The sequence below is a fragment of the Mytilinidion resinicola genome (genome assembly GCF_010093595.1).
Source record: "Mytilinidion resinicola strain CBS 304.34 unplaced genomic scaffold BDZ99scaffold_35, whole genome shotgun sequence".
In the NCBI taxonomy this organism is placed as follows: Eukaryota; Fungi; Ascomycota; class Dothideomycetes; order Mytilinidiales; family Mytilinidiaceae; genus Mytilinidion; species Mytilinidion resinicola.
The window spans coordinates 171,105-196,642 of record NW_022985471.1 but is presented as its reverse complement, the minus strand read 5'-3'; the positions used below and the strand labels follow the sequence as shown (position 1 = coordinate 196,642).

The 25,538-nt window shown below is 51.4% G+C and overlaps 8 protein-coding genes across 8 annotated transcripts; 3 read left to right on the top strand and 5 right to left on the bottom strand.

Annotated features, from left to right (window-relative positions):
* Positions 1–1,695: 1,695 nt before the first annotated feature.
* Positions 1,696–4,286, top strand: BDZ99DRAFT_512667 (endo-1,3(4)-beta-glucanase; the record flags this gene model as incomplete). Its single annotated transcript, XM_033724647.1, has 4 exons — positions 1,696–1,720; positions 1,821–3,113; positions 3,163–3,719; positions 3,777–4,286. The coding sequence occupies 4 exons, from the start codon at positions 1,696–1,698 to the stop codon at positions 4,107–4,109; spliced, it is 2,208 nt and encodes a 735-aa protein (XP_033568927.1). The 3' UTR covers positions 4,110–4,286.
* Positions 4,287–4,768: 482 nt separating this feature from the next.
* BDZ99DRAFT_527920 (uncharacterized protein) lies at positions 4,769–5,820 on the bottom strand (the record flags this gene model as incomplete). The annotated part of the gene is made up of 2 exons (XM_033726316.1): positions 4,769–4,901; positions 4,991–5,820. 2 exons carry the CDS (start codon positions 5,818–5,820, stop codon positions 4,769–4,771), a joined length of 963 nt encoding a protein of 320 aa, XP_033568926.1.
* Positions 5,821–5,883: 63 nt separating this feature from the next.
* On the bottom strand, positions 5,884–7,686 carry BDZ99DRAFT_455437 (RTA1-domain-containing protein). The gene is made up of 3 exons (XM_033718442.1): positions 7,089–7,686; positions 6,645–7,027; positions 5,884–6,595 (listed from the first exon to the last, which is right to left on the bottom strand). The coding sequence occupies exons 1-3, from the start codon at positions 7,397–7,399 to the stop codon at positions 6,309–6,311; spliced, it is 981 nt and encodes a 326-aa protein (XP_033568925.1). The 5' UTR covers positions 7,400–7,686; the 3' UTR covers positions 5,884–6,308.
* Positions 7,687–9,660: 1,974 nt separating this feature from the next.
* On the bottom strand, positions 9,661–10,857 carry BDZ99DRAFT_527918 (uncharacterized protein; the record flags this gene model as incomplete). The annotated part of the gene is made up of 1 exon (XM_033726315.1): positions 9,661–10,857. The coding sequence occupies one exon, from the start codon at positions 10,855–10,857 to the stop codon at positions 9,661–9,663; it is 1,197 nt and encodes a 398-aa protein (XP_033568924.1).
* Positions 10,858–11,101: 244 nt separating this feature from the next.
* On the bottom strand, positions 11,102–12,486 carry BDZ99DRAFT_469248 (AP endonuclease, family 2). Its single transcript, XM_033721452.1, has one exon. The coding sequence runs from the start codon at positions 12,433–12,435 to the stop codon at positions 11,431–11,433; it is 1,005 nt and encodes a 334-aa protein (XP_033568923.1). The 5' UTR covers positions 12,436–12,486; the 3' UTR covers positions 11,102–11,430.
* Positions 12,487–13,184: 698 nt separating this feature from the next.
* BDZ99DRAFT_429162 (uncharacterized protein) lies at positions 13,185–14,572 on the top strand (the record flags this gene model as incomplete). The annotated part of the gene is made up of 2 exons (XM_033717213.1): positions 13,185–13,536; positions 13,603–14,572. Coding segments are annotated over exons 1-2 (1,275 nt in total), but the record flags the coding sequence as incomplete, so codon positions are not given.
* A 2,394-nt stretch (positions 14,573–16,966) lies between these two features.
* On the top strand, positions 16,967–17,662 carry BDZ99DRAFT_348249 (ankyrin; the record flags this gene model as incomplete). Its single annotated transcript, XM_033714463.1, has 2 exons — positions 16,967–17,109; positions 17,470–17,662. Coding segments are annotated over 2 exons (336 nt in total), but the record flags the coding sequence as incomplete, so codon positions are not given.
* A 2,435-nt stretch (positions 17,663–20,097) lies between these two features.
* Positions 20,098–25,420, bottom strand: BDZ99DRAFT_402257 (ras GEF; the record flags this gene model as incomplete). Its single annotated transcript, XM_033716278.1, has 3 exons — positions 20,098–20,351; positions 20,417–24,996; positions 25,125–25,420. The coding sequence occupies 3 exons, from the start codon at positions 25,418–25,420 to the stop codon at positions 20,098–20,100; spliced, it is 5,130 nt and encodes a 1,709-aa protein (XP_033568920.1).
* Between the last annotated feature and the right edge of the window lie 118 nt (positions 25,421–25,538).

Sequence of the window (25,538 nt, the reverse complement as noted above, 5' to 3'; positions counted from 1 at the left end):
CTAGGGCACAAGAGTCTCGAGATCGGAATCGTTCAAGTGGCAGTTTGTACCTCTCTACCAGTCGCACAAAGGTGCTGATGAGGTGGTGGCGGTTGTAGCAATCGCCTTAGTGCAACCGTCGTCGAGTAACGTACCTGTCAGCTTGTCAACTGATCGCCCACAACGAGCCTGTGAAACGGGTCTCATTCATCAGGATTTCGCGTCTGCCGAATCCCTCTCCACAGTCAGTGCAGAAGAGGCTTGTGAATGCCGGCAGTCGGGCGGGAGATGGCTGAGCAGGGTGCGGGAAGCCATCCATGCTCTTGTGCTAAGATTGGCCCTCCCTAGACGGCGCCCTCAAATCTGTAACAGCATCCATCAAACCTCAAACATCACCACCGTCACGGCCCTTGCCTGGCGGCTTCGGCTCTTGCACATCATGGACCCTCCGCCTTTGAGAGGCTGAGACCGGTGGCCTCTTCACATCCTTCATTCTCGAAGACGGCATACGCGGGCTGGCACACAGAATTTTCCGGTACACGACTCTATGGCAGCGCCTATTTTTCATACAGTTCATCGTCGCGGTTCTTCATCTCCTTTCCTTTCCAATTAGAGCCCAAATGTACGGGTGACGTCTCCCCAAGTTGGGAATACCCCAGACCCAAGATCTAGTCCTTCACCCGTCATTTCATCCGTGTCCGATCGAGCGCGATGTTACTCCATCTCTACAGGGACACATGTGACAGCTAGGCCAAATCACTCTTCTTCTGGTGCTTGTAGGCGTCTCTGATTTGCTAGGAAAAACTACCTCTTTGTTTGATGTTTTGAATTGCATGTCGTTTCTTGCGCGTCTTTTTTTCGATCTTCGCCACGTCTAACGGTTAGAGTTCGGAATCTCTGTACTCAAGAGTATTTTCCGTTACGAGCTTACTTCTTGTCCCACTAAGACGTGCTTCTAGAGTCTTCAGGTACCACGGCGACGAGAGTCTACGAAGGCCTGGGAGTTGCTTTCGTCCACTTCCCTGATACCACCTGCCTCGACGCACCGGGAAGTCCGTGCGGCGATGTTCCTGATCCTCGGGGTGCTTCTGTTTCGGGGATGGCGGCCCCTTGCACGCTGCCTCCCGCCACCACCTTGAGCATCGTGATCACGTCAGACTCTGATTCGCCGGGTGCGTTTACCTTTTGAATTGTTTAATGCGAAACATTCTAACGCCCCGTGCTTAATCTTCAAGACATGATAAAGAAACGGGAGTGCGCCATAGCTGGTGGTCGTCGGGTGTACCACTTCATTCTTTCGGTGGCACCTTTACATTCCTTAGCTGCTTCTTAGCAACAGTCACTCTTTTTTTATATACACTCTTTTCAGCAGTTGCTTGAAGCAACTTTACGTTCATCACTCTCAATCATTTCAAAGCCAAGATGGTCAATCACAGCTTGCTTTTGGCGCTTCTTCACGCCAGCTTGATATCTGGTCGTCCTGCCGGAGATATCAGGCGGGACCCTGAGATTCTTGACCCCAGAAGCCTTCTTCCATCGTCCAGCGTAGAAGTCACCACAATCTACAGCAGTGTTCTTCTCTCCTCGCTGCAATCCGCGGAGCCTACCATTGTTCCCACAGTCACCGGAGTAAGCATTCATTTTCTTGTCCCCCAATAGGCCGGAATAAATATCGTAGAGCGATCCGAAACAACCTGGTTCAAGTTACTGTACACAATGTCTGACCTTTTGAGTGTAGTCCGTAAATACAGCACTCCCTTCTGGGCACGAGACTGGCTCTCCAATCAACACGAGCCAGCCATCGCCCGAAGGATCTTTAGCTCCTGCTACCACCACTCTAGTTCCTCTTCATCAAGTCCCAACTGGACCAACCTCTGCAAACATCTTCGTTCCAATTGCTACGGATGCGCCACCCGCGCAAATCAAGCAACGATCCGATCACCCTGTAAAACAGCTCAACATATACCCACAAGACAACCCCTATGAGACGAACAAGTTCTACGCAAACTTCTTCCTCGGCGGACAATCCAATCCGACATGGACACAACCATATTCGGTGAGCTGGTCGAAAGGAGGAGGAAATGCTGAAAGCTGGGGTCTAGCAGTCTCGCACACTGAGCAAAGCCAACTAGCATGGGATTCTGGCGACCCTCCGCGGTACTTTATTGGCCCAATTGGTCTACAATCCATCATCTTCTCTGCAGCTGAACTTGGAGAATCCACTGTCCTCTCGACAGATACCCTCCAGGGCTTCTCCGCAAACGTCAACCTTGCCCCATCCGCGCAGGATGAGACTATCATCACCTTTCCCCTAGCTCAAGGGATGGGGTTTGTTACCGCAGTCTACACTGGAGGGTCTCCAATTCTCCAGAGCGGGATTTTCTTCAAGACGTTGCAATACGTTGGCGAGCTTAATGCTGTCACTTTCAAGTACCAAATCGTGCTCAATGATGGTACTGACTGGCTTCTCTATGCCACCCCGACCGGTAGCCTCGGAGCACCTCCATTTACTCTCGAAAATAGCACAACGATTTTGGGACCCGAGAAGTTTCAAGGCTCTATCCAAGTTGCGAAGAACCCAGCCGGAACAAGTGGAGAGAGTTCGTACGATGCGTCCGCTGGATCTTTCGCGCTGAGCGCCTCGATCTCTGCGTCGGTCGATGCTAACTCTGGAAGCTATACGCTGGCTTGGGAGAAGGGAGGAATTCAGAACCAGACGTTGCTTATGTTCGCTCTTCCTCATCTCGTCGACTCTTTCGACGACACGACTTTCAACGCGCTCACTGATATTAACATGACGACCATTACGAAAGGTAACGCTAAAGCTGTGATGGCTGACAGCATCACTATGATTGAAGGGAGTCTTCCAACGGAAATGGGATTCGCTCCGTGGCAATCAACCGGCAATGGTGGTCAAGGAACTGTTGGGAACCAGCTATCCACTGCAGCCATTACGGCGATCAACAACGCTGCAGCGACAGAGCTGAACGAAGATTTCGTTGCACAGTCGGTTCTTGACAGCATGTACTATAGCGGGAAGGGCCTCGCCAAATTTGCAGGTGTAATCTATACGATGCAAGATCTGGCCGGCAACTCTGCACTTGCAGCAGCTGGACTAGATAAACTCAAAGACGGTAAGACGCCCCTTCAATCAACATCCTTCCCGATGCTAACGTCAAACAGTTTACAACGTCTTCGTAAACAACACCCAACAATACCCCCTCGCATATGACACCGTCTGGAAAGGCGCCGTGTCCACCGGCGCCTACATCACCGGCGACACAGGCGTCGACTTTGGCAATTCCGTCTACAACGACCACCACTTCCACTACGGCTATTTCGTCTACGCCGCCGCCGTCATTGGCTACCTCGACCCCAGCTGGCTGACCGAGGGCGACAATAAAGCCTGGGTCAACATGCTCGTGCGCGACTACGCGAACCCGTCCGCTGACGACCCATACTTCCCCTTCCAGCGGTCGTTCGACTGGTTCCACGGCCACTCATGGGCGAAGGGGCTGTTCGAATCCGGGGACGGGAAAGACGAGGAGTCGAGCTCGGAGGACGCATTCGCGAGCTATGCGATCAAGATGTGGGGGTCGGTGATTGGGGATGCGAACATGGAAGCGAGGGGAAATTTACAGCTTGCCGTGCACGCTAGGAGCTTGCAGCATTACTTTTTGCTGGAAAGCACGAATAAAGTGCAGCCTGCGAAGTTCATCCCCAACAAAGTCACTGGGATTGTGAGTTCCCATCCTTCAAATTTTCCATTTTGAGAGTGGATACTGATGAGAATGTAGTTGTTTGAAAACAAAGTCGACCATACAACATACTTCGGCACCAACCCTGAATACATCCAGGGCATCCACATGATTCCGTTGAACCCGTCCTCTAGCTACACACGCACCAAGAATTTCGTAAAAGAAGAGTGGGACACGTATTTCGGTAACGGCTACGCAGATACAGTTGAGGGAGGGTGGAGGGGGATACTTTATGCGAATCTGGCGCTGGTAGACCCGGTCAGTTCGTATAATTTCTTTGCAGCGGACGATTTTGACTATACTTATCTGGATGGAGGCGCAAGTCGGACGTGGTATTTGGCGTATGCGGCGGGGTTAGGGGGCGCGGCTTAGAGCCGGATCCGGAGATCTGGAGGTGATTTGGGATGATAGGTGGTTCGAGGAAGGACATGTGCGTATGTAGATATGTATGTGTGTGAATAGATATACCCTATGTCAGAGTTATGATATGTCGGATCACGAAGTAGCAGATTTGGAGCTTTCAAGTCCTTCTCAAATCAGAAGAGATTGAATCAAAGTATTTTTTTTCAGCTTATTCTGGTCGTCATTACAATTCTTTAGGTAGGTGACCTCGCACTATCTTGTTCATCCTTTTTTTGACAAAGTTGACCATCTCCAGCTCCAACTTTACGATCTTGGAGCCTTCAACGCCATCTGCTAACGCATTCCCGGTTCCAAGCCATCTCACTCAAATCGCGCCACTCGGACTCAATTCTGACGCGGTCTGGTGTACTTCCCATTGACGTCTTGAAGCCGTGCAACTCGACAGCACCTAGATCTGACAACACCAGGTACCTTTGAGTTTAGCCCCACCTTGTCCGCTGAACGTGATTGGCATTTCTTTCTCCTGGTCGGCCATAACATCAATCTGCCCCTCGCTAGTCTCTCGTCCACGCCACCGGTAAGTCCAATTAGGGATAGCGGGCGATGGGACATCTGTGGCTAAGAGATAGAAGGTGTTCTGGCATGGATCGTTGAAGACGCAGTCGCTATCATGCCCATTCGTCGTCATCTTCGTCACCGGAATCATCCTGGCGCTTTCGTTTCTGACCTGTGGAGGCAGTAGCATCTTTTGCTTTCACGGCTTTGTTTTGCGTTTCGAATCGCATCCATCCTTCGCAAACGCTAAGGTTGAATTCAGCGTACATCTAGATGCGCCCCTTTTTGTCCACGCCGCGGTAGACAGTCAAGACATCTCGTCGCCGTATTCACACGGGTATTGTTCCTCGATAGCATCCGAGAAGATTTTCCAGGTACCAGTGACATCCCATGTACCGTTCTTTTCCGACTCTTTCGCAACGGCGGCAACTCTACGGGCTTGCTCCTCGCGTTCAGCTTGCTCTCGTAGTTTCTCCGCCTGCTCTCGCTCACGTGCGGCCTTCTCTTTAACCTCGATAAGATCTTGCTCTTCCTGCCGGAGAACCGCCAGCTGGGCGTCCACTGCGCGCTCGCTCGTTCCAACGACAATGCACAAGGCGTAGTATTGATCACATGGGAAATCCCTCCTAAGCTGAGCCCAGTTGAAGCCTTCGACAACCAACCCAAGGGACTCTGCCGCTTCCTCAACGGCGTCCCAGTCGCTCTTGTACACGAGAGCCTCTTGGCCGGACTCCCCATCTAGCAATGCAGCTTTCAAAGCCCTAACCTTCTCATCCACGAGCTTCCGTTTCGCTTTCTCTCTCCTAGCCTTCTCGCGCTTGACCGCTGCGTCATGGTTCGCATCCCACCTCGCCTTCGCCTCCTTTTCCAACTCGACAAGTTCCGGCAGCACCACGTTCGGCGCGGCTCCCTTCAACTTCCAGAGCATCTCGTTCTCACCATCCTCCGGCACGCCACGGAAAGCGCACTGGGCTCGCCACCAATTCCGGGGTTTCTTGGAGGCGGCCTTGTAGACTTTCATGACCGTGCCGGTCTTGTAGTGGCGGGCGTGGGTGACGGTATCCCCGTCGAACTTGTAGCCGAGGCGGAGGAGACCATTGCCAGAGTACATGAAGTCGATGCCATTGTGGGTGACTTTGATGCCCCGGGTTTTGACGTAAGACATGGTGGATTGCTGGATGGAGGCGGGGTGGGAATGAAGAAAGGATGTGGGGTAAGCAAGAGATGTGGAGACATGATATGAGTGCTAGTTTGCTATCTTTGTACCTGTAGGGGGCTCTAGTTGGGAGCGTTCTTGACATCCACCCATTATCTCTTGGCAAGCAAGTAGGTCTACCTCCCCCCATTGCAAGGCTCACATTTCAATACACCATCTCTATTGGTGAAAATTCGAAGAGGTTGATATCTCGTATGCATAATAGGCTCCCTGTCATACCACGTTGTTTTCAGTAAGCTTTCGGTCACGTGGCATGACCTAAACGCATTGGAAGGGAAGACCTGTGGTAGGTATGTAGCTTCTGGTATGCTGCCGTCTCTATATTCTAGCTCGTTACCCTCTAAGACCCAATACTCCTTGGCTACACCTTACCTACCAGGGCTCTCTAAAAGAAGCACTCAAAACGCCAAGCTAGAAGTACACATTCGTCCTGAAGCTTACTTCGGCTGCTCATACGAAGAGAGTACAATGCCCTCCTCTGAATCAATAGACTCCTTTCCCGATCTCCGCCCTCGCAACGACCAGTTCGATTCGGCCCAGAGATTTTTGAAAACAAGACCAGGATGACAAATGGTCAAGAAGAAACAAGCAATTATAACAAATGGTCCTTCGAAGATCATGAAGAGCGCCTCGTTGTTCGCCACTGAGCCGCCAAAACCGGACTGCAACTCAATCACGCGGAAGATAGACCGAATCAAGATGGCGAAGGTAGCAACAGCGAGACCTTTCCAAAGTCAGCAATGTGTCCAGGGGAGAGGCTGGTCTATACATACTCCACTTGAACCACTTGAAATACCGGCTCGCCCTCAGCCCAGAGAACTTCTGGCAATTGCTCTTCGGCGCGCGATGGACCCGCAGCGCATAGTCACCAGCCAGCCCGATGAACACCAGAAGCGAGAAGACCTGGAAAGCTAATCCAGCCACCATGATGTTCGCTCCCATATCCGATCCAGCCTTGTCGTTCGCCGTCGCCGCAATCGCGCCGCCAACGGATTGGAGCAGCAGCGAGAAGAAGTCGCATCCACAGAAGATGAACATGTACGTCTTCGGTTGGAACCGTGAGCTGTCCGAGCCGTAGGCCATGATGATTCGACCGAGGCATAGATAGATAGCGGCTGAGAGGAAGGCCGGGCCAATTGTCAGGGGGATAAGGTATCTATCGTCACAGTCATAGTCAGCTACTGCATCTCCGGCACCAACATCGTTTGAGTCCTTACAATAGAAAGCTGTTGAAGTCGAATGGATCACCATGGAGCATAACGCGTCCCGCGTACCCCAGAACCTCGAGTACGATCCCGCAGAACATCCCAACGAAGAAGCCCCATGTTTTGTGTCGGATTCCTAAGAAGCATTGCGCAATAAAGAGGGCAGCGAAGATGATGAGGTAGATGAGGTTTCCGGCGAGCGTGGGGAGATACTCGACTTGGGCGTAATCGAGCGAGCAGATGGAGACGGTGCAGAGGTCTTCTGGGATTGCGGTGCCGTTTTTGGCGTATACGTATTGGATTGTATTGTTCGAGTTCGTCATTTCAGAGATCGAGGGATAGAGTGCGCGATTTAGAGGGCAGATGCTCCGACCCTGAGGACTTCGACGCTGCTAATGCCAGGAAAGGCTGAAAAGAAGTGCGAAGGAGAAGGAGAGAAGAAGTCTAGAATAACAAAGGGGAGGGTGTTTTGGACTCTGAACCTTCAAATCGCAATCGGGCACCACATCTTATATGTACGCCCCCACATCTCTGATAAGACTCCGCCGCTGCGCCAGATGTCTACCGCAAGTGGCAGAGTGTACGAGTCCGCCTTTCAGCCCTCTTGTTGAGGACGGGCGTGGGGCCTTCTCTATGAAACCAGCAAGGCTATGTGACGTTCAGCCCCTGGCCCCCGCGTCGGGTAATACACGCCCCAATAACAACGAACGATCTAAGAATGGCAGCCTGCGCATCGCAGCCAAGCAACGCTTAATCTTAATTTGGCAGTAATGGAGCGCCGCTTGAAAACGCCGCGCGTCGGGACTCTTGTTAAAACAACGAAAGGCTGGAGTCTGCCTTGCCTCGTCGTCAGGTGTTTCTAGATGAAGAAGTATTCTTGCGAAGCCTACTGTAACGCATCGCAATGTCTTGACTTGTTGGTGCATTGAAACGGTTCGGTACTGCAAATCTCGCAAGGTTCTCTGGATGGAGTTTATGAAGCCGTTGGTACGACCTCTGCCCCGCTATGATGGATAACGAGTGGAGTTAGTACCCTCTATTTGGTGTCCTAGTTGAGCTGTGTATTGTCTTGGTATCCGGCTCGAGTGCTGCAACCGAATACGTAAGTGCCACGTATTTCTGCGTTGTCTCGATTTTCTCGTCTTCTTCTCGCTGGGACTTTCAAAGAGTCCCAGATTTCGCATGCTCAGACTCGCTCTTCAATTCAAAAGGCGCAATTGAGATTCGTCGAGAAGCATGAGCGGTAGGAGCTTGGTCGAGTCATCGACTACGAACCTTTGTCTGTCCGAATATTTATTACAGAATGCCAACACTGCTGTTGCCTGAGGCGTTGCAGATTCGAAGGTTTGCGGCGAAGCGTTACGAAACATTGTGGCCCTCGGCTGGCTGGACCTAAGCCACCACAACTGCTTTAAGCTTCAACCTTCCTTGACACTAGAACACGGAAAGAAGAAGCAAGATCAGCGCTAGAAGAAGGTTCTTATGTAGGGAAAAAGCTTGAGACGACATGGGTATCCCGTTTGAGATCATCACTATGATTAACCTCCACGTCAATTTCGAACTTCAAGCAAGAATGTCATGATAGTCAGAGACCTATACATAGTAATTTCATGTGCACCTCCATGGAGATGGGGTGAAATTAAGTAGCCAGACCGAGATGGTCACGTGACGATTGGTCGGTCTGTATCCGGCTCAGTCTTCCGCGGACACCTGCATCATCTCAATTACCTACTATGTAGGCCCAGTAGGCTAGATCCAACTCATCATCCGCACAATATTTACTTCTTCACATGAGCAATCACTTTACGCCCCGTCTGCCTTTCCACTCGATATGCAGAGACACTACCGCACAAGGCTGGAACCTTGAGAGAAGCAAAACCTTCGGAGGCTGTGTCGGGCTGAGCATCAAAGCGTCGACAAGACTCCAACCTCGTTCGAACTATCGTTCAAACAGCTTCTTGTGTTCTTCTTTCGCGATTATTCCTTTATCGCGGATGGATAATGGAACCCCCCAAGCATCACATTCATCACCGCAGTCGTGGGATCACTTATAGCGAAAGGGAAGGTATTTGACACAGTCTCGACAGTAGATTTTGATATCCTAGGCGTACCTAAAGCTGCACATGACGTAGTCTGCGAGATCCGTGCTTTCTGTGCCGTTATTGCGTCTCTTCATGAGTTCCTTGTTCGACACGCTGCCGTCCCGAACAGTCAAACCGCCCTAATACCCTGAAGTATCAAAGACGCTCCTGTTGGGATTTTACCTGTAAGTGAAAGCAAGAATACGGAGCGAGAAAGCAAAAAAAGAAAAAAACGGCAACCGCCTCCGCCCACGCAGATGCTCAGAATCCAGATATACGTCCAATTTTAGGGCCTAGGCTAGTGGTTGACTCCTGAATGCGACGACAACTTACAATTCGAAGACAATCTTAGAATATCGCCTGTCTTCATGTGCCTAATAGTCTCTAGAAGCTGTCGTAGTAGGAACGACGGTTATGGAGATGACATATTGCATTCATCGCTTCCAGCTTGTGGAACGATACTGGTCCCAGTTTCAGCTTCAGACGGTTACTCAAGTTGCTCTCTACCATAGCGTGTACCTATGAAAGCCATAAGATTTCAAGGCGTCGTTGGTCATTGTTCTTTTGTTCCCATTACGCCCCAACGCCCTTGACTTTTTCTTGCCTGACTGAGACGAGACGCTGACGGGTCCCGTGCTCCTTGTAGAACGGTGGCTAGTCGCGCTGGTAGAAAGTGGCGGCAGCGGTGGCGGTGACGGTGGCGGTGGCGGTGGCGGTGGCGGCGGCGGAAGTGACGGTGGTACAAGTAGTAGGCTAGGGTAAAATGGATTTGTCCAAGGAGAGAAATTGACGGTGTTGTATCTAACGAGCCTTACTCCGTTGTAGATGCCTTGCGGATCCCTACCACCTCCAGCAGGGGTGTCGAAAGACGTGACCGAAACAGGATCCGCTGATTGCTCTTCGATTGCCATTTCTGGCGATATGCATGTTTCTAGTGATGATGAGTGGGGCCGTAGTCTAATACAAGTCTCTCCAAGAACGTGCGATCCGTCCAGGGTTGTTATAGTCCCCGCATTCGGTTTCGATCTCTCTGTATCCTCTGTCATGCCTAAAGATGAGGGAGGTTGAGATGTTTCAAAGAGTAGATGTTGGATATACGTCTTTATCTGGATTTTGTGCTGCTCGATATCATCACCGGTGATCCCTTCTTCAAGAAGCTCGCTCTTTAGCATCTCCCAAATATCCTGACCCTCATTGTCTTCCTCTGCCACTGTCAAAACGGACGGCTCGCGTTGACCAGAATTGATCTCCGCCACCAACACGTCGATCTTCCTTTCGATCCTATCTAGCATATGGCCGTGCAAGCTCGTCAAGAATAAGTTGACCATCTGAACATGCAACGACAACTTGCTTCTGATGGTATCAAGTTCTTCTTGCCCAAACTTCACCCTCTCCCACGTCCGCTGACTATTTGTTCCGAGACCCTTGTATTTCTTCACCAAAGCGTCTAATTCGGCTAGAGCAGTGTTGCAATTGCTCGTGATTTGGTCAAACTCCACGCGTCGTGTGGGACCCCGTTTGCTGAGGGCGGAGTCGGGATCTGATACATCGTCCAGTCCTTTTTGTAAGACTGTGTGCAGGCTGAGAGCCTCACAGGCAACTTCGGCGAAGGATGACGAGGCCGATTTAGCGCGGCGGTAGGTGGTCCACGCAAAGTGGACGAGGGTAGTAATATCGGTGATGGAGATGCCAAAGGACATGTTGCGGAAGTCCAATTACCGGAGAAGTGAGTTGGTAGGAAAATGAATGACCACATTGTAGAAACGTGGAAGAAAGTGAGGCCTTCCCAGCCCACCTCACGGCGCGGGGCGTTCTCAGCCTTGCTGCAAGCTGGAGCCACGTTTGGATTGGCCAAGGCAGTCTGGGCTCTCAAGTAGACTGACAAAATCTAAAATGTCTCGACTGAATGCATTGATTACAAGCTGAAGAGGGTTTGTATTACATGTCGTATAATAGATGAAACAAAAGAGGAAGAAGAGTTAATTTCTTTACCATAGTTGAGAACTTCCTATCTTGCTGCGCAGTGCTTCATACCGGACGCATCGCCACAGCTTTACAAGAAACATGGAGCCTAAAGTCCTCAGATTTCTAGATGCTGCAGGGTTGCTAGGGTAAAGCAAGCAAGCAAGCTTGGGTGTATTTTACGCAGGGAACCCCTTAGATTCTCATTCCATTACCTGGAATATACTTAGATAAGAGGCCTGCTCTGCGTGTCCCTGTCAGAAGATGCCGCACATCTCTTTTCATTCAACATCAGACCCCTCCCCTCGTAGCTACAGGCTACTCTTACCCGAACAAAGCGTCTCGTGAAGCCTTTGCATCGAGTTTTCCGCCCTCGCGGCACAATGCTCTGGGTCAACAGACCTATCACGCATTCGTCGATCAAAGCTCTCGAGAGACACCCACCCTCGAAAGCCCTTTTCCAAGACCCATGCCTGCACCATCTCTTTTACCGGCATACATCCGCCAAGCGCTGCCTCCAGAGGAAACGGTCGGGCATGTTTCGACCACGTGAATTCAGCCGCCTCTCCTTCAATGTACCACGGATGCTTGTCTGAGAAAGGTGGATGGAAACGCTCTCCGTCCGAGAGTTGAACGTAGAACAGCTTTTCCAGCAGAAAGTCCTGTACAAAGTCGCGAAGTGAGTTGGCCAGAATCTCGTCTGCATCTGGGTACTTCCCGCTGGTGTCATACGGGTTCCCCCAAATCTTGCTCGCTACGTGAAATGTGTCGAGGCAAATGCCGAAGTTGGATCGATTTACAAGATTCGCGAGGCGGAGGGAGTCTTGCCATGTAGAATAGCAGACTGACCAAGACATCGGCTCATACGCGATGGAAATGACCGGTGCAGCGGCGCTGCCCAAGTCTGCCAGCTGTTGCAGCTCGGATACGATGAGAGCTTCATCGTGAACGGCATCTTTACTAAACTGCGCAGGTACTTGCAGGTAAGTCGCACCCAAGATACGTGAGATCTTGATCCAGTCGGCTGCTACGTTAAGGCGTTCCTCAAGGGGCGATTTGTGGCCTTCGAAATTCTCAAATGGACATAGCGAAAGTATTTCGAGTCCCTTCTCCCGACACAATTGGCGGATTTGGTCTGCACCTGATTCTATGTGTAATCTCCGAGATGTACTGAAATCTTTGAGGTCGACGTGTACGATTTCGATGCCTTTGAAGCCATGGCTGGCGGCGGCGTGGATCTTGCGGTCGAGAGAATGCGAAGGATGAAGACCTAATGACGAGGTGCTTATCGCGCATTTGTTTTCAAAGGCCTTCATGACGGGTGATATGAGAAGTTGGAGTACGTTTTGATAGTTGCAGCATGCTGGGGTTTATAATGTTGCGAATCGACCAGTTAGTGCATTAGCGGCGAGAATTGCGTCTCGGACACGATGTTAAGGGGAATTTTTCCCGCCAGTTTCCAGTGGGGCCGAGACGTATCGCTCAAGGAAGTAATGTTGGAACTGAGGTCCGGCCATTAACAATGCAATTGTGGATTCCACATTCATCTCTCAATATAGAAATTAGCGCAGAGATGGAAGGTTGAAGAGAATATTTGGAGGAGACCTTGGAGCTAGAATACAGATGGTGACTAAGGACATAATACATAGAATACCACGACGGCAGACGCGAAACCTATCGTCTTGTCATTCATCAACCCTCTCGTCCGAAGACGCTTTTCGCTGCCTACTAATATAGGATATCATAGAGCCTGCTGATCTCAAGTCCTGCACATCTCAAGCCCTCCTGTACTGGAGATTTGTGGCTTTAGATGCCTTCAAAGGCGCATCCAATAACGACGCCCGAGGGAGCCTCAAGATGCAGATATTCAGCCTTGCGAGGCCGCCCAGCTTGAGCAGCTCAGCCTACCTGCCCTTATCACTAACAACTTCATGGACTGACTCTCCTTCTCTCTCGCCTTTAAAGAACTTTTTCTTCGTTACATTATCGTTAACATCCACATAGTTCCAACTGATCACATTCATACCATACCGAGAGCCCTCGCAGACCACCCTTCTTAGCCACGAAACGATCCCCCGATACCTAGGAGCCGCACATGAACTCCCTCTAAGATGTCAGCCCACCGCGTTGACGCAATACCAGCACAACCATGGGCGCTTGCCAAAGCGCGGTTCATGTCGGACCTCTCGGATCAGGAGAAGAACCTCTTCGAGAAGGCTACGCTGGAGAATATCTTCTACGGAGCTAGTGTGGCGGAGAAGAAACACAAGGCAGAGAGCAAAACGCGAGCTGTGCACGACAAGATGCGACCGCTGCTGGAAGCAGTAGAAGATTATGGGAAAGCGATGGATGTATTCTCGAACACGTATTCGCTAGCGTTGGCTCCAATCTGGGGCAGTATCAGAGTCTTACTGCAAGTAAGTAGTATATTTCGATAGAAGAGTAGATTAGCGTACGCGACACGCTCCGCTGACTCAAAGAAGTATGCTTTGGACTTTGGAAAATACTATGAGAAGATAGTCGATATCCTCGCTCGAATCGGTGATGTTCTGCCACGTTTTCGAATCTACGAACGCCTGTTCCCTGACCACGAACGGCTCGTCCTTGCGTTAGCAAATGCCTATCTGGATATTGTCAAGTTCTGTACAGACGCAAAGGCTGTTTTCACGGAGGGGAAAAAATCACGCAAACCGTTCAAACTGATCTGGAAACCATTCAGCAAGCGATTCGATGTGTATTTATACCAGTTCCGAATGCACCAAAAGGAGGTGGAGAGGGAAGCGGGCGTGTCGCATATGATCGAAAGCAAACAAGAACGAGAAATAGAACAAGCAAACAGGGAACTGCAAGAGCGAAACATGAAGGCAGAGAGGCGCCGCCGGGTCCTTGCCCGGCTTTCTGCGGGAGAGTACCAAGTGAACCACTACAAAACCCGAGGCGTTCGGATCGACGGCACAGGAGATTGGGTTTTGAATGATCCTTTGTTCTCCGCTTGGCTTCAAGACACTGGAAGCAGTGGTTGCTTTTGTTGCTTCGGAATACCGGGGTCTGGTAAAACCGTCCTCGCCTCTGCCATTATCGATTCGATGATAGCTCGTGATGATTCAGCGGTGGCATACTACTACTGTGACTACGCCAATCCCAAGACCTTGGAGATGGGTGCTATCGTTGGATCGCTCATAAGACAACTCATCGAGAAGCTTGAACTAGACATAACCGACCAATTCGAGGAAGAGTTGATCGAATGCTACGAGGCAGTGTCTCCTAGCTTAATGTGCGATAGCCTCACAAAGCTTCTTCATCGCTTCATCCTCGAATTCAATTCGGTCTTTCTCGTTCTAGACGGAATTGATGAGTTATCGCGACAAAACCAGTCTGCAATTCATCAAATCGTATCAAAGGCCCTGGATCGTACTGACTGTACCCTGAAAGTTTTTCTTACCAGTCGTCGCGAAGAGAGATTGATCAGAAAGTTGTTTGCCAGTTATCCATCGATTGACATGTCCGATACCCAGAACCACGCTCAAATATCTCATTACATCCGCTGTTCGATTGAACAAAAAATCAACTCCGACGAGCTCCGTATCAAAGACCCAGATTTGAAGGATGAGATTATTGTTGCTCTTGTCAATGGCGCCAAAGACATGTAAGAAATTTCCTCGGGGACAGTGCCTTGCCATAGATATCCGTACACTTTCCAGCCACAGTCTGTGGGGCTCCAACGTACACAGGTACTAATAGAAACCGGGGGCAGCGGATATACTTCTAATCCACGTACTCCCTGTTGACGATATCTGGGGTAGCCTGGCGAGTTTACAAGTTATCCAAGATGCTGAACTTTTCTCTTATTTGGAATGCTGAAAATATTACGAAGCTCCTCGCGCAGCGGAAAACGAGTGTATGGATTTCTATGACGAGGCATTGGAATAAACTTTATTGGCACAAAACCCTCAAGCCGGCTAATCATCTAGTAGGTTTCTCTGGGTCAAATTCCAGATCGATGACATCTGCGAAGCTTTAAGTGACTCACAGATACGGCATATACTCACACACCTGCCAAAGGACTTGGGAGAAACATACGCAAGAATTCTAGACAAGGTTACTGCGTCTCCCAATGGGAATACCAAGATAAAGCTAGCAATGCGCATTTTCCAGTGGGTCGTATGTGCTCGCCGTACTTTAACAATCGACGAACTCCAAGAGGCGATGGCAATCGAAAAGGGGGATAATTTCCTTGACACCACAAAAATTCCAACTGATGAGCTTGAAATGATTCAGGTCTGTGGAAACCTGGTCACATATGATCGGGAAGACCGCACGGTTAAGTTCGCGCACCACACCGTGCAGCAGTTCTTGGTCTCAGTCACTTCAGTGAAAGAGGCTCAAGAAACAGTCGGACAAGTCTGTCTTGACTACCTTTACTTCTCCGACTTTGAACAACAAATGACTCGCACGGAAACCCGACCCGTAGTCACCCATTCCTCAACGCTGAATTCTCTGATATGGACAGGAGTACCTTCTACCGTGTTGACAGTTTTTAAAGCGCTTTTCGGGACTTCCTCAGTGCCTGATGCAGTTACGTTCGATGGGAATCTCCTACGATCTAAGCCAGTACCGACGTCACTACACAAGAAGTACAAATTACTTGACTACGTCGTCACGTATTGGGCATGGCACGTCTTCGACCTCGAGTTAACAAGGTCGAAAATCATGGATCTTGTTGAGACAAAGCAGCTGCCATTCCAGTTCCGGCCATGGAAGAACGGACCATACGCCGCAATCAAACCACCCCATAATTTACCTAGGCTCAACATCTTCATGTTCGCTTCCGCTGAAGGCTTATCGCCCCTGTTGAGAGTCTGTGAGCCAGGCCTTGCAGACTACTACAATTTTGAGGTCAAGAATGGGAGAAACCCAGCTATACTAGCCTGTGAATCGAGCCGTCTCTCCATCCTGGAAACCTTCCTATCTCTAGAACCACTTGGGGACGCTCCAAGTAAAGGAGCTTACAACCTAGGCTTACTCAAAGCTGCAGCACACAGTTCAGCACCAATATTCCTCCAAAGAGTGTTAGAGGCGTACAGCGCGTCTGCTCTGGCCCTCGGAAGAATATACTTCACGCCTGTCAACAACTTCATCCTAATGCTGAATGATGCCATAGATGCTGGAAACCTTCAAACTATGGAAAACATCCTCGCACAGGACATCGCTTCGAAGCTCCGGCTTCGCGCTAGGATCGCCACCGAATCAAGATACTCGGGGTTCCCCACCGCCCCACCGGACCGAGCAGCATCTCAAGGTCGTATTGCCATTCTGAAACTCTTCATCAAGCAGAACTGGGACCTTGGAAACTCGATGACCTATGCTGCATACTTTGATCAAGAAGATGCCTTGAGAACTTTGCTAGCTCGAGCCCAAACTAGCGAATTTTCCCTCAAAGATATCCCCTTCATCAGATCAGTCGATGAAGACGAGGAATCTCGCAATGAATCAAATCAGCCTACCGCCGGGAATGTCAGGAATCCATTCAGGACGCGTGTCATTACTCAGAGTTTGGATCCATCAATCTATACATCCTCTACTTATTTCGACGCAATTGATTGCGCTTTCAAGGTTGCAATCTGGTCGAGCGGGGAAAACGTCGACAAGCACGGGATAGTGAAGCTGCTCCTAGAGTATGGGGCCAATGCCAACCAGGTAATTCGGACCAAGGACGGAATAACTCGCAAAAGTTTCATCTTCTTGGCGATCGAACAGGGAGACGTAGTGCTTGTCAAGACACTTCTTCAAGCCCAGGAATCCTACCTTGGATTGTGGGGATATCCACTACCATGGGGACCGGACCAGTCGCCTCTACGGTATGCCTTTTCGCGGGGGTATCTTGAGATTGTAGACGTTTTGCTTGGCCATGACGGAGTAGACATCAACTTGCAAGACAGTCGAGGTTGGACAGAATTACATTCTGCCATAGAAGCACCTGAAGCATCGCAGTGGCCGGATTTGCTTCCAGAATCACGCATAGATGCCATTAAGGCAATGCTTACTCAGGAGAAAATATCTACCAACTCCAAAGACAACAGCAGTCACGCAGTACTACCAGATCCAGTCCAAACACAAAGACAAATTTATTGGAAAATGAATGAGTTGGTCATCAAGCGTTTACTCGCGCACCCACACATAGACGTCAATGCTCCGAACTTCGATGGAAATACTGCTCTCCACATTGCGGCTTTGCATTTTGTTCGCGAGGGGGTCGCGAATTTCCAGCGTCTACTCGCACACCCACGGATAGACGTCAACGCTGTGAATAGGGATGGAGCTACCGTACTCCATCTTGCCGCCAGGGACAGTTGTCGTAACATTGTTCAATTACTCCTGGATCATCAAGAGGTCAACGTCAACGCCATGACCAGCGACGGACAAACAGCTCTCCACCTTGCAGCTGGTCGTAACGGCCACGAAGTTGTTCAAATGTTCCTTAGCCATCAAGATGTCAAAGTCAATGCTGTAAACAGCGACGGGGAGACCGCTCTCCACCTTGCAGCTCGTGTTGGGGGTTCCAAAGTCACTCAATCTCTACTCGGCCACAAAGACGTAAAGGTGAACGCTGTAAACAAGAGCAAAGATACTCCTCTCCACCTTGCAGTATCTATGGGCAACAATCAGATCGTACAGATAATATTCCTTCTCCATTACAAGAGGAGGTTCTGGGGCAAAAACGCCGACGGCCAAACACCCCTGGGGCTTGCCGTTTCTTTAGGGAGGATCCACCTAGCTTGCCAGATTATCGAGACGTGCGTAGCGTCGGACATTTCGGACCTATCTAGCGACATCGACACCATCATTACCATGGTCAGAAGCGGTCCCAGTATGATGTATTCTTATGAATTCACTGCAATTAACTCCGCACTAACAAGGCTGGAAGACACTATTGAAGGTACATACGCTAGACTACAAGTTCAAGCCTTGTCAGTCAAATTCAGACAGCTCTTTTCCATCCACGTTTAGTGGGGGTTTGGCTGGACTGAGTAGGATCTGCAGCGGCCTTTCCGAGCATTTAGAGGACGTTACAATGCCTCGTTATACGAATCCATACATTCGTTTACCGCTGCGTGAGGAGTTTCATGTTATTTTCAGCTTTCCTGATAAGAGAGAAGTTCGACACTTTGGACAATTAGTAAATTCACGAGGCTACCCCAGACAGCGCCAACATGGTGTACGCACGTGTATCCGTTACCTCCAATTTCTACCAGTACATTGGAGCCTTATAGCTCGCAGGAATGTGCACGGATATCTATGGCAAGGCATTGTAAATCTAGGGTCTGTTGGATTATGACAATCACATACAGCAATCACTGCTGGTAGCAAACAGGGCTTTCGTGTACATAATGTCGCGTCCCACCAATATTCAGATGCTACAACCTGCAAATCAACAGAAATACGAGAGGGGGTACAACTGACGGCATAGACCGTTAATTTACACCACTATCTCATGCCACCGATGACCCGCGCTATTTCCCCCCCTTCCCCCCTTCCTGATAACCCATCATCAACCCCAATCCTCACCATCATCTCTACCTCAATCTTGCTCTTCCCATGATCCCAAACTACCGGCGTCCACCATCACCATCCCACCCTCTATCCCCTCTGTCCATCAGGTCCTACTTCTCCCAATTCCGCTCCCACCCATCCGCCTCGGTGGCCACTCCTGTTACCCACCCTCCACCACACCCACACACCATTCTGGGGTCTTGCGCATCATTTGACCACCCCTCCCACACCATCGCGTCTCGCGACGCTCGATTTTAATCCTCCGCCTCTCCTCCACCCAGCTTTCCTTGTGAAGAGCGTAGTGAGCATTCGCTGCACCCCTCCCCGCCCACATCCATTGCTTCCTTCAGGCCATCATTGCTCGCACCCTCCACCTCATCAGGGACGGAGTATGTTCCAGTGTTTGAACACTCTCCTGCTCTTCTCCTCCACCTCCATTGGCTTGGGCTGTGGCTTGTTCAAAATGTTGATCCACCCGCTTTGTTGAGGTCATTTGCAACTCCAGCCCCCCCCCCCCCACCAGCTCTCCATCAGGGGATGATTGATCCATTGGTGGCTTTGGTTTCCCACTGCCTGCTGCAGCCATGCAGGTGGATTCTCGCAGGCTTTGCTTTTGATTTCCATTCCCTATCCTCCCCTCCTGCTCTGCCGAGGAAAAAAGGAAGAAACGAGGAGCCCGGAGGAGGGGGGGGGAACACGTGACATGCAACCCAGATCACATGCTAGCGACTAGATGCTTGACGTAAAAGAACGTTGGGGATGGCAGGCGGGTGTTTGAGGGCAGGCAAATCGCACAGATAACTCGCACGGTAGAAATACATATCACTCTTAAGTGCTCTCAAATACTTGTATTATATTCACAGATAGGTAGGCAGAGCTATACCCGTCCAGCTTGCTTATTCCAACGTCCCGTCTCAGGACATTAGCTACAGGGATAGACAACCTCCCGCATCCCGCATCCCTCGTCCAAGACTACACATCCTATATCAAAGAATACACCCGTGCAATTCAGACAGCCGACCCTTTCATCATCCACACATCCACACATCTCTTGCTCCCCATCCCCCAAAACAGCAACGTAAACCACGCCTGAGCTCACAAATCTAGTAGAACTAATCCAACACACACAAACCACAAGATCACCATACCAAATCCCATAGGTAAACCCAAGCGCAAAAAACAAAACAAAAGCCAGCCGTCATGACATTCGTAAAACCAAGCTCCGCTGTGCAAGGTGCAGAAAACACATTACGTAGTTTCTCAAAAAAAGAGAAATCGCCAAAAGGACGGAAATCGGGGATAACGTATATCCAAGCGACTTATTGAAAATATCCACAAAACCCAGAATAATGACAAGAAAGATTCGGAAATGAATGTACAATCGAGACACGGGTAAGGGTGGGGTGGTGGATAAGGGAGCTCGCGATTTACTCCCACTTCCGGCTCCAAACCCCAATCTCCTCATCACTCAGTGCCGCCATCCACAGACAGCGGCTCACGATCGCCGGCTCGGGTGTAAACGTGTACTTCGAGCTCGCTTCTAGCAACCTCAGAAGCGATTTTACGATCGAGGCGGCGGTGTGGTGGCGTTCGAAGTTGACGAGGCGCTCGCCGCCGACGGGGGCGTCACCGATGAAAGCCGGTTTTTGGGCGTTGTAAATGAGGTCGCGGGTGTAGATACCTATTCATGTCAGTCAACACTGTACAGTTGTAGGGAATTCAAAAGGAGAGAAGTGGTAAGCTTACCGATGAAGGGAATACACCCCTCCTCCAAACTCGCCGTCTCCATCTCCACACGCAGATTATGGAAGTTGCGCAGCGGCTGGACCAGCGCTTCGAGATCGCGCATCGTCTGTATCTCCGCCGCGGGGACAAGCTCCCACGTCCGCTTCAACCGCGCGCAATCCGTGCTCAGTAACGCGATCGTGATCTGGTACATCGTCGCGTAGTTTCTGTAACGCCTCGCGTGCGACGTGATGTGGATGTACTTGACGATACATCGCGCGCGCTCCTCAATATTCTCGGTCAACACGATCTCGCTCAGCGCCCACTTGACCATGAGATTGAAGCGCGCGATGACGATGTCGACGCCGCGCGGCTCTTCGGTGCGGAGGTATTCGACCCAATCATGGATTTGGGGGGAAGATTGTTTCCAGCGGAGCTCGATGAGCTCTTTCCAGTCGATTTCGTCGAGGGCGTCTTTTTCGATGACGGTGAATTGTTGCGCGAGGGTTTCGGAGTCGTAGGCGAGGATGAAGGGGAGATGGGAAGGGGGTTGGGCGGGAAGGGTGTCTTTTTTAAGGTCTTTCAGTTCGATGGCCTCGGTTTGTTGAGTGGCTTGGCTGAAGGGGAGGGTGTTAAGCTTGGTGGTTGGGGTAAGACCGGGCGTGGGGAGGCCTCGTTGGAAGACTGTCGTGTCGACTGAAGGCATCGATTTGTTGAAACGGTCGGCTGTCAAAGGAGGCGTGGGTGGATGACGCATCGGGTGGCGCAAGACATCGTTGTCGTTGTCCAAAACAGCAGGCTCGTCGTCAAAAAAACTCCTGACACCCTGGCTATCACCATCTGACCGAGGCGTGGCATCGTTGTCGGACATGTCGCTGAGATCTTCATCTTCATTTAGTAGAAAAGACTCGCGCGGGTTGGGTGATCTTGGGATCGTGGAGCCTTTTGGTATTCTCTTCATGCTGTCTGTCTCCACAACGAACTCCATCGAAGAGTCCGGCGAGCCATACTGACGAGTAGTTTGTGTGCGGGTTCGACTTGGGGAGGATGGATTGAGAGGCGCTGGCTTTGCTGAAGCCCTCATCCGACCTTGTTGTGACTTGTAGGACCTTGATACAGCTGCATCACTTAATCCACGCTCCAGAAGTGGAATTGAAGAGAAGGAATCCTCAGATTCGGCGATCGAGGAATCAGGAGGTGTTCGTCGTGGTGCGAAGTCTTCCCCTGATAATCTGTATACACTAGTACCTTCAATCGATGGAGCCGGAGCAGGAGCTCGTCTACTGATTGATCCATCAACTGTTTCAGCATTGCTGCTTAGTGCTCTCGCGGTGTCTGAGGATTGAGTGATTGACTGCTGGGAGTTGTTGAACTCCGGCGAGCCAGTTGGGCGATAAGTTTCCGGAACACCAGTCGCACGAGGCGAAGGCTCTGGACTCTTCTTTTCGTACTTCCCTTCTAATTTGAGCAGCGCAGATTCCACCCCTCCGTCATCATCGGTATCGTCGGGCAAAGCAGCAAGCTTCGCTACTTCGGCTTCAAAAGAAGGTCTTAGGTTTGGTTGCGATGAGTGGGTTTCTACGAGCGACAAACGTTTCTTTGGTGTTGCAGCCTCAGGAGCAATAGGATTGCCGAGGCCTTTGCTCTCCTCGGAGGGGTCCACAGGGTTGGTAGCAATCCCGGACGTATGAATGACAGAGTTAGCTATTGAGTGAGTACGGTTAGATAGCGTTCCGGTGGAATGAGGACGTTGAATGGGCTCGAGCTCATGTATGTTGCCCGCCTCCCTGAGATTGCCACCTGGTCGTCTTCGAAGTTGTCGCGCGGGCTGTCGATCGAGGACAAAAGGGTCATTGTCTGAAGACATGCTCTGGATTGAAGAAGCGCCCAGGCTAGGGTTGGCTTGATGCTTGTTTAAGCCGCTGTATGATGTGTATCGCCTCAACGATGCCGATGCTGATCGCGCAGACTTCATTGAGGCCTGGCGTCTTAGTGCAGACGACGGCCGATGGGTTACTGGCTTATGACTAGACATTGACCGTTTTGGCAGGCTCGTAATTGAGGATGGCGGACGAGCTACGTCTTGTGGAGTCTGATACCGTAATCCAAGATCCTCAAGGGGAGGTGGGTCCTCGTAGAGTTCGGAGTGCCTAGTCATCTCCACCTGTTCTTCAGGTACATCCTCGGGCTTTGGAGCATCGTGTTGATTCGCTGTCGGTGACCCAGAAGCAGACTGAGATATTCCCCCTACCACCGGCAACGCTCCAGACATCATGGGCACCATTGGAACGCTAGTGTCGTCGAATATTACGATAGATCGACTACCCATAGTGACATTGCTATTCAGCCTAGTGTGATTGGTACCCGGTGGCCCTAATTTGTCTTCGGACAATTGTGACCTGGGCTTGTTGATGGCAAAATCCCACCCACCAGTTCCAGCGGCACTATTAGATCCTTGCTTCTCTAATTCAAGCTCTACCTTGATGGCCGCATTGAAGCTTTCCGAAACCTTGGCGGCCAACGCATCGTACCGTCCCTGGGTTCGGCTGCGAGCATATCTTCGTTTGTGCACTCCACCCGATGATGCAGTGTTTTGGATTAGATTAGGATCCGAGACCCGAGCAGAAGATACGGCAGGTTGCTGCTCGAAGGATCCAGACGAGTTTGCATGAGGAAGGTTACCTGGTTTAGTGCTCAATGCCCGGCGGACACTGCCTAGTATCTTCTTCATTCCAGGGCTTTGGGCATACCCCGTTTTTGGTGTTCCATATTGGCCACTGACATCCACAAGTTCTAGCTCAGCGTGTGATTTTGCAGAGTGCAATGTTCCGATCGTCTTAATGTCAATGTAAGGCGAGCTGGGCTGGAAAATAGCACCTCGGACTAGGCTGCCCGGCACCTTCAATCCTGACGAGACTCGCGCATCCTGACTATTGATCTTACTAAGAGGGAGTGGTGCACGATGATCCCTGAGGGCATCTGAGAAGCTGCCACTACGCTTGTGGGCGTGCGAAGGACGGTTCGCTCGGCTGATCGATACAGAGTATTGAGGACTGGTGGCTGCATGGGCAGGCACCGGATGTGGGTATAGGGGCAAGTCGGTTCCTGGGTCTGCTCGGTTTAACCCCCGCATCGGAATAGAGCATGAGAGGACTTGCATACTAATTTCGCTTTCAGGAGACAGAGGAACTGGCATTCCATCGTAGTCCTGGGAAGACACATGTGGTGAGGTGAGCGATTGCTGGGGAATATGTCGAGGGCTCCTCACCCAGTCCATGTGCTTGCTGGCAAACTGGTCACTCGGATTCGAGCTGAAGGTATCCGTCTTCGCCTTCGATCTAGCAGTCTGCCGAGGGGGTGTGACGGGTGGGAGCATATCTCGCGACTCTCGCGACTCTCGCGATCCAATGCGGCCTCCCGGTAGAAGGTCGTCGTCCGGCATGTCCCTTCCCACTAGTTCCGTCTCATCCCAATATAATGCACATGTCCGCCGCCAGCACTTCTTAAGTTCTCCAATAATCTTGATGTCGCCTCCTCCACCGTCCTCTCGAATCCGTAGATCCTCATGAAGGCTGTTGACTAGGCCGCAGAAGTATACTCGCAATTGGTAGTTCGGGACAAAATCATCAACAAAGTAGTTCAGTATCCAATGTCGAAGAGCTACAAACGTCCGAACGCGCACGATGCGGCCAAAGTCATCCTGTCGATTCACAGCCCATCGTAATCGCGCAAGCAGGTAAGCAACCAAGTCGCGAGCTGATAGAAATGATCGAAAAGTTAGGAAGAAGTCGGAAAGCAGTTCGTAATCCAAGAAGCTGGGAGAAGTGATGTGAGCTATCAGTCTTGACGGGGTTGCTGCTAATATATCGCCAGTCGGCGAGAACCTCACTACAGCATTGTCATCAGGATTGAGCGTCAGGGCATCGTATATCTGAGGCCCAATTGGGACCTTTGATACGCGCGCGGATGACGGCGCAGTAGCCGGCTGTAGAGGATCCTTGGCCATTGTCGTCCGATGCGGCACGGGAGTCGGAGGGAATGCTTCGGAGTGGCGGCGGGATATAAAAGACGGAAACGGGTTGTCATCGACGCGGGTGGTGTTGGAAAACATTGAGGAGTGGGGCTGGTAGTCTTCGCCCGACGCCCTGGTATGTACGGAGCTCCGCAGCATGGCCGTCCCCCTCGCACTGAATCGCGGAGTCCCCAGCCTGTAGTGGGGAATTGGCACCTGCAAAACTGGGAGCGAGCCGGTGTCTGCTGTCTTGGGGCGGCGCGTCGAGGGACGCTCTATGACAATCTTGAAGGTGCCGTGCGGCTCGGCATTGGGCGAGGTGGTGTGGTCATCGGCGGTGGAGAAGGAGCGCGACCGGACGTGCTGGATGGGCTTGGAGGGTGTCCTCGTGTGCTGGCTGTTGTCGAAATTCACATCTCGGGGAATTGGCGGGGGCGCCTCGACTCGGTTTGTTGGCGTGCGCGAGCCCGAGTTGCTCTGGAAGCCGTGCTGCGAGTCGAGATGGACACTGTCGGGCGGCGTCTGGGGAGGAAAGACGAAAGGGTCGGGCTGGGGACGCGTGCGCTGGGCGGCGGGCCGGACGACAGGTCTGTGGTGTTGAGGTCAGTTTTCGTTCTCGTCGGTGTCTTCTGCGTGCCAAATCCTCCGGCTCACAGCGCGACTACTGCACGAGAGGCGGGCCATGTCCAATACGAAGCCGCGATGCAGGTCACTCACCTCAAGTATATTAGGCCGTTGTGCACGTTCCCGACGGTGAATGAGCGGCCAGCAGATGGGCTCTGGTTCGAGCTATCCGGGACGCTGCTGTTGCTCTGCCCGCGCGTCCTCGTCCGACGCAGCTCTTCCTGGGAGTTCTTGACGCGGCGGAGCGACTGTCTGCGACGCCGGTCGTCGCCCTGGCGGCGTTTGGCGCTATACGCCCTCTTGGGCACTGCTGGGACAGCATGCTGGCCGGTTTGCAGGTGCATGGCTGGGGAGCCTGGACGGGCAGAGGGAGGGCCATTGCGGTCCATCACGCGCGGGCGCGCGGCGAGGCGGAGGCGGAGGGAATGTCGCGATGCAGGAGCATCGTCAACGGAGGTGCTGCAGCAGGAGGAGGCCTGGGGGAACTGAGTTGATGCAGGTGGCACA

Excerpts from the sequence above, each read along its gene's own strand:
- BDZ99DRAFT_469248 (XM_033721452.1), bottom strand. The coding sequence starts at position 12,435 with ATGAAGGCCTTTGAAAACAAATGCGCGATAAGCACCTCGTCATTAGGT.
- BDZ99DRAFT_455437 (XM_033718442.1), bottom strand. The coding sequence starts at position 7,399 with ATGACGAACTCGAACAATACAATCCAATACGTATACGCCAAAAACGGC. Across the intron at positions 7,028-7,088 it reads GACTTCAACAGCTTTCTATT|ATACCTTATCCCCCTGACAA; the intron begins GTAAGGACTCAA and ends CTGTGACGATAG. Across the intron at positions 6,596-6,644 it reads TTTCAAGTGGTTCAAGTGGA|GTCTCGCTGTTGCTACCTTC; the intron begins GTATGTATAGAC and ends GACTTTGGAAAG.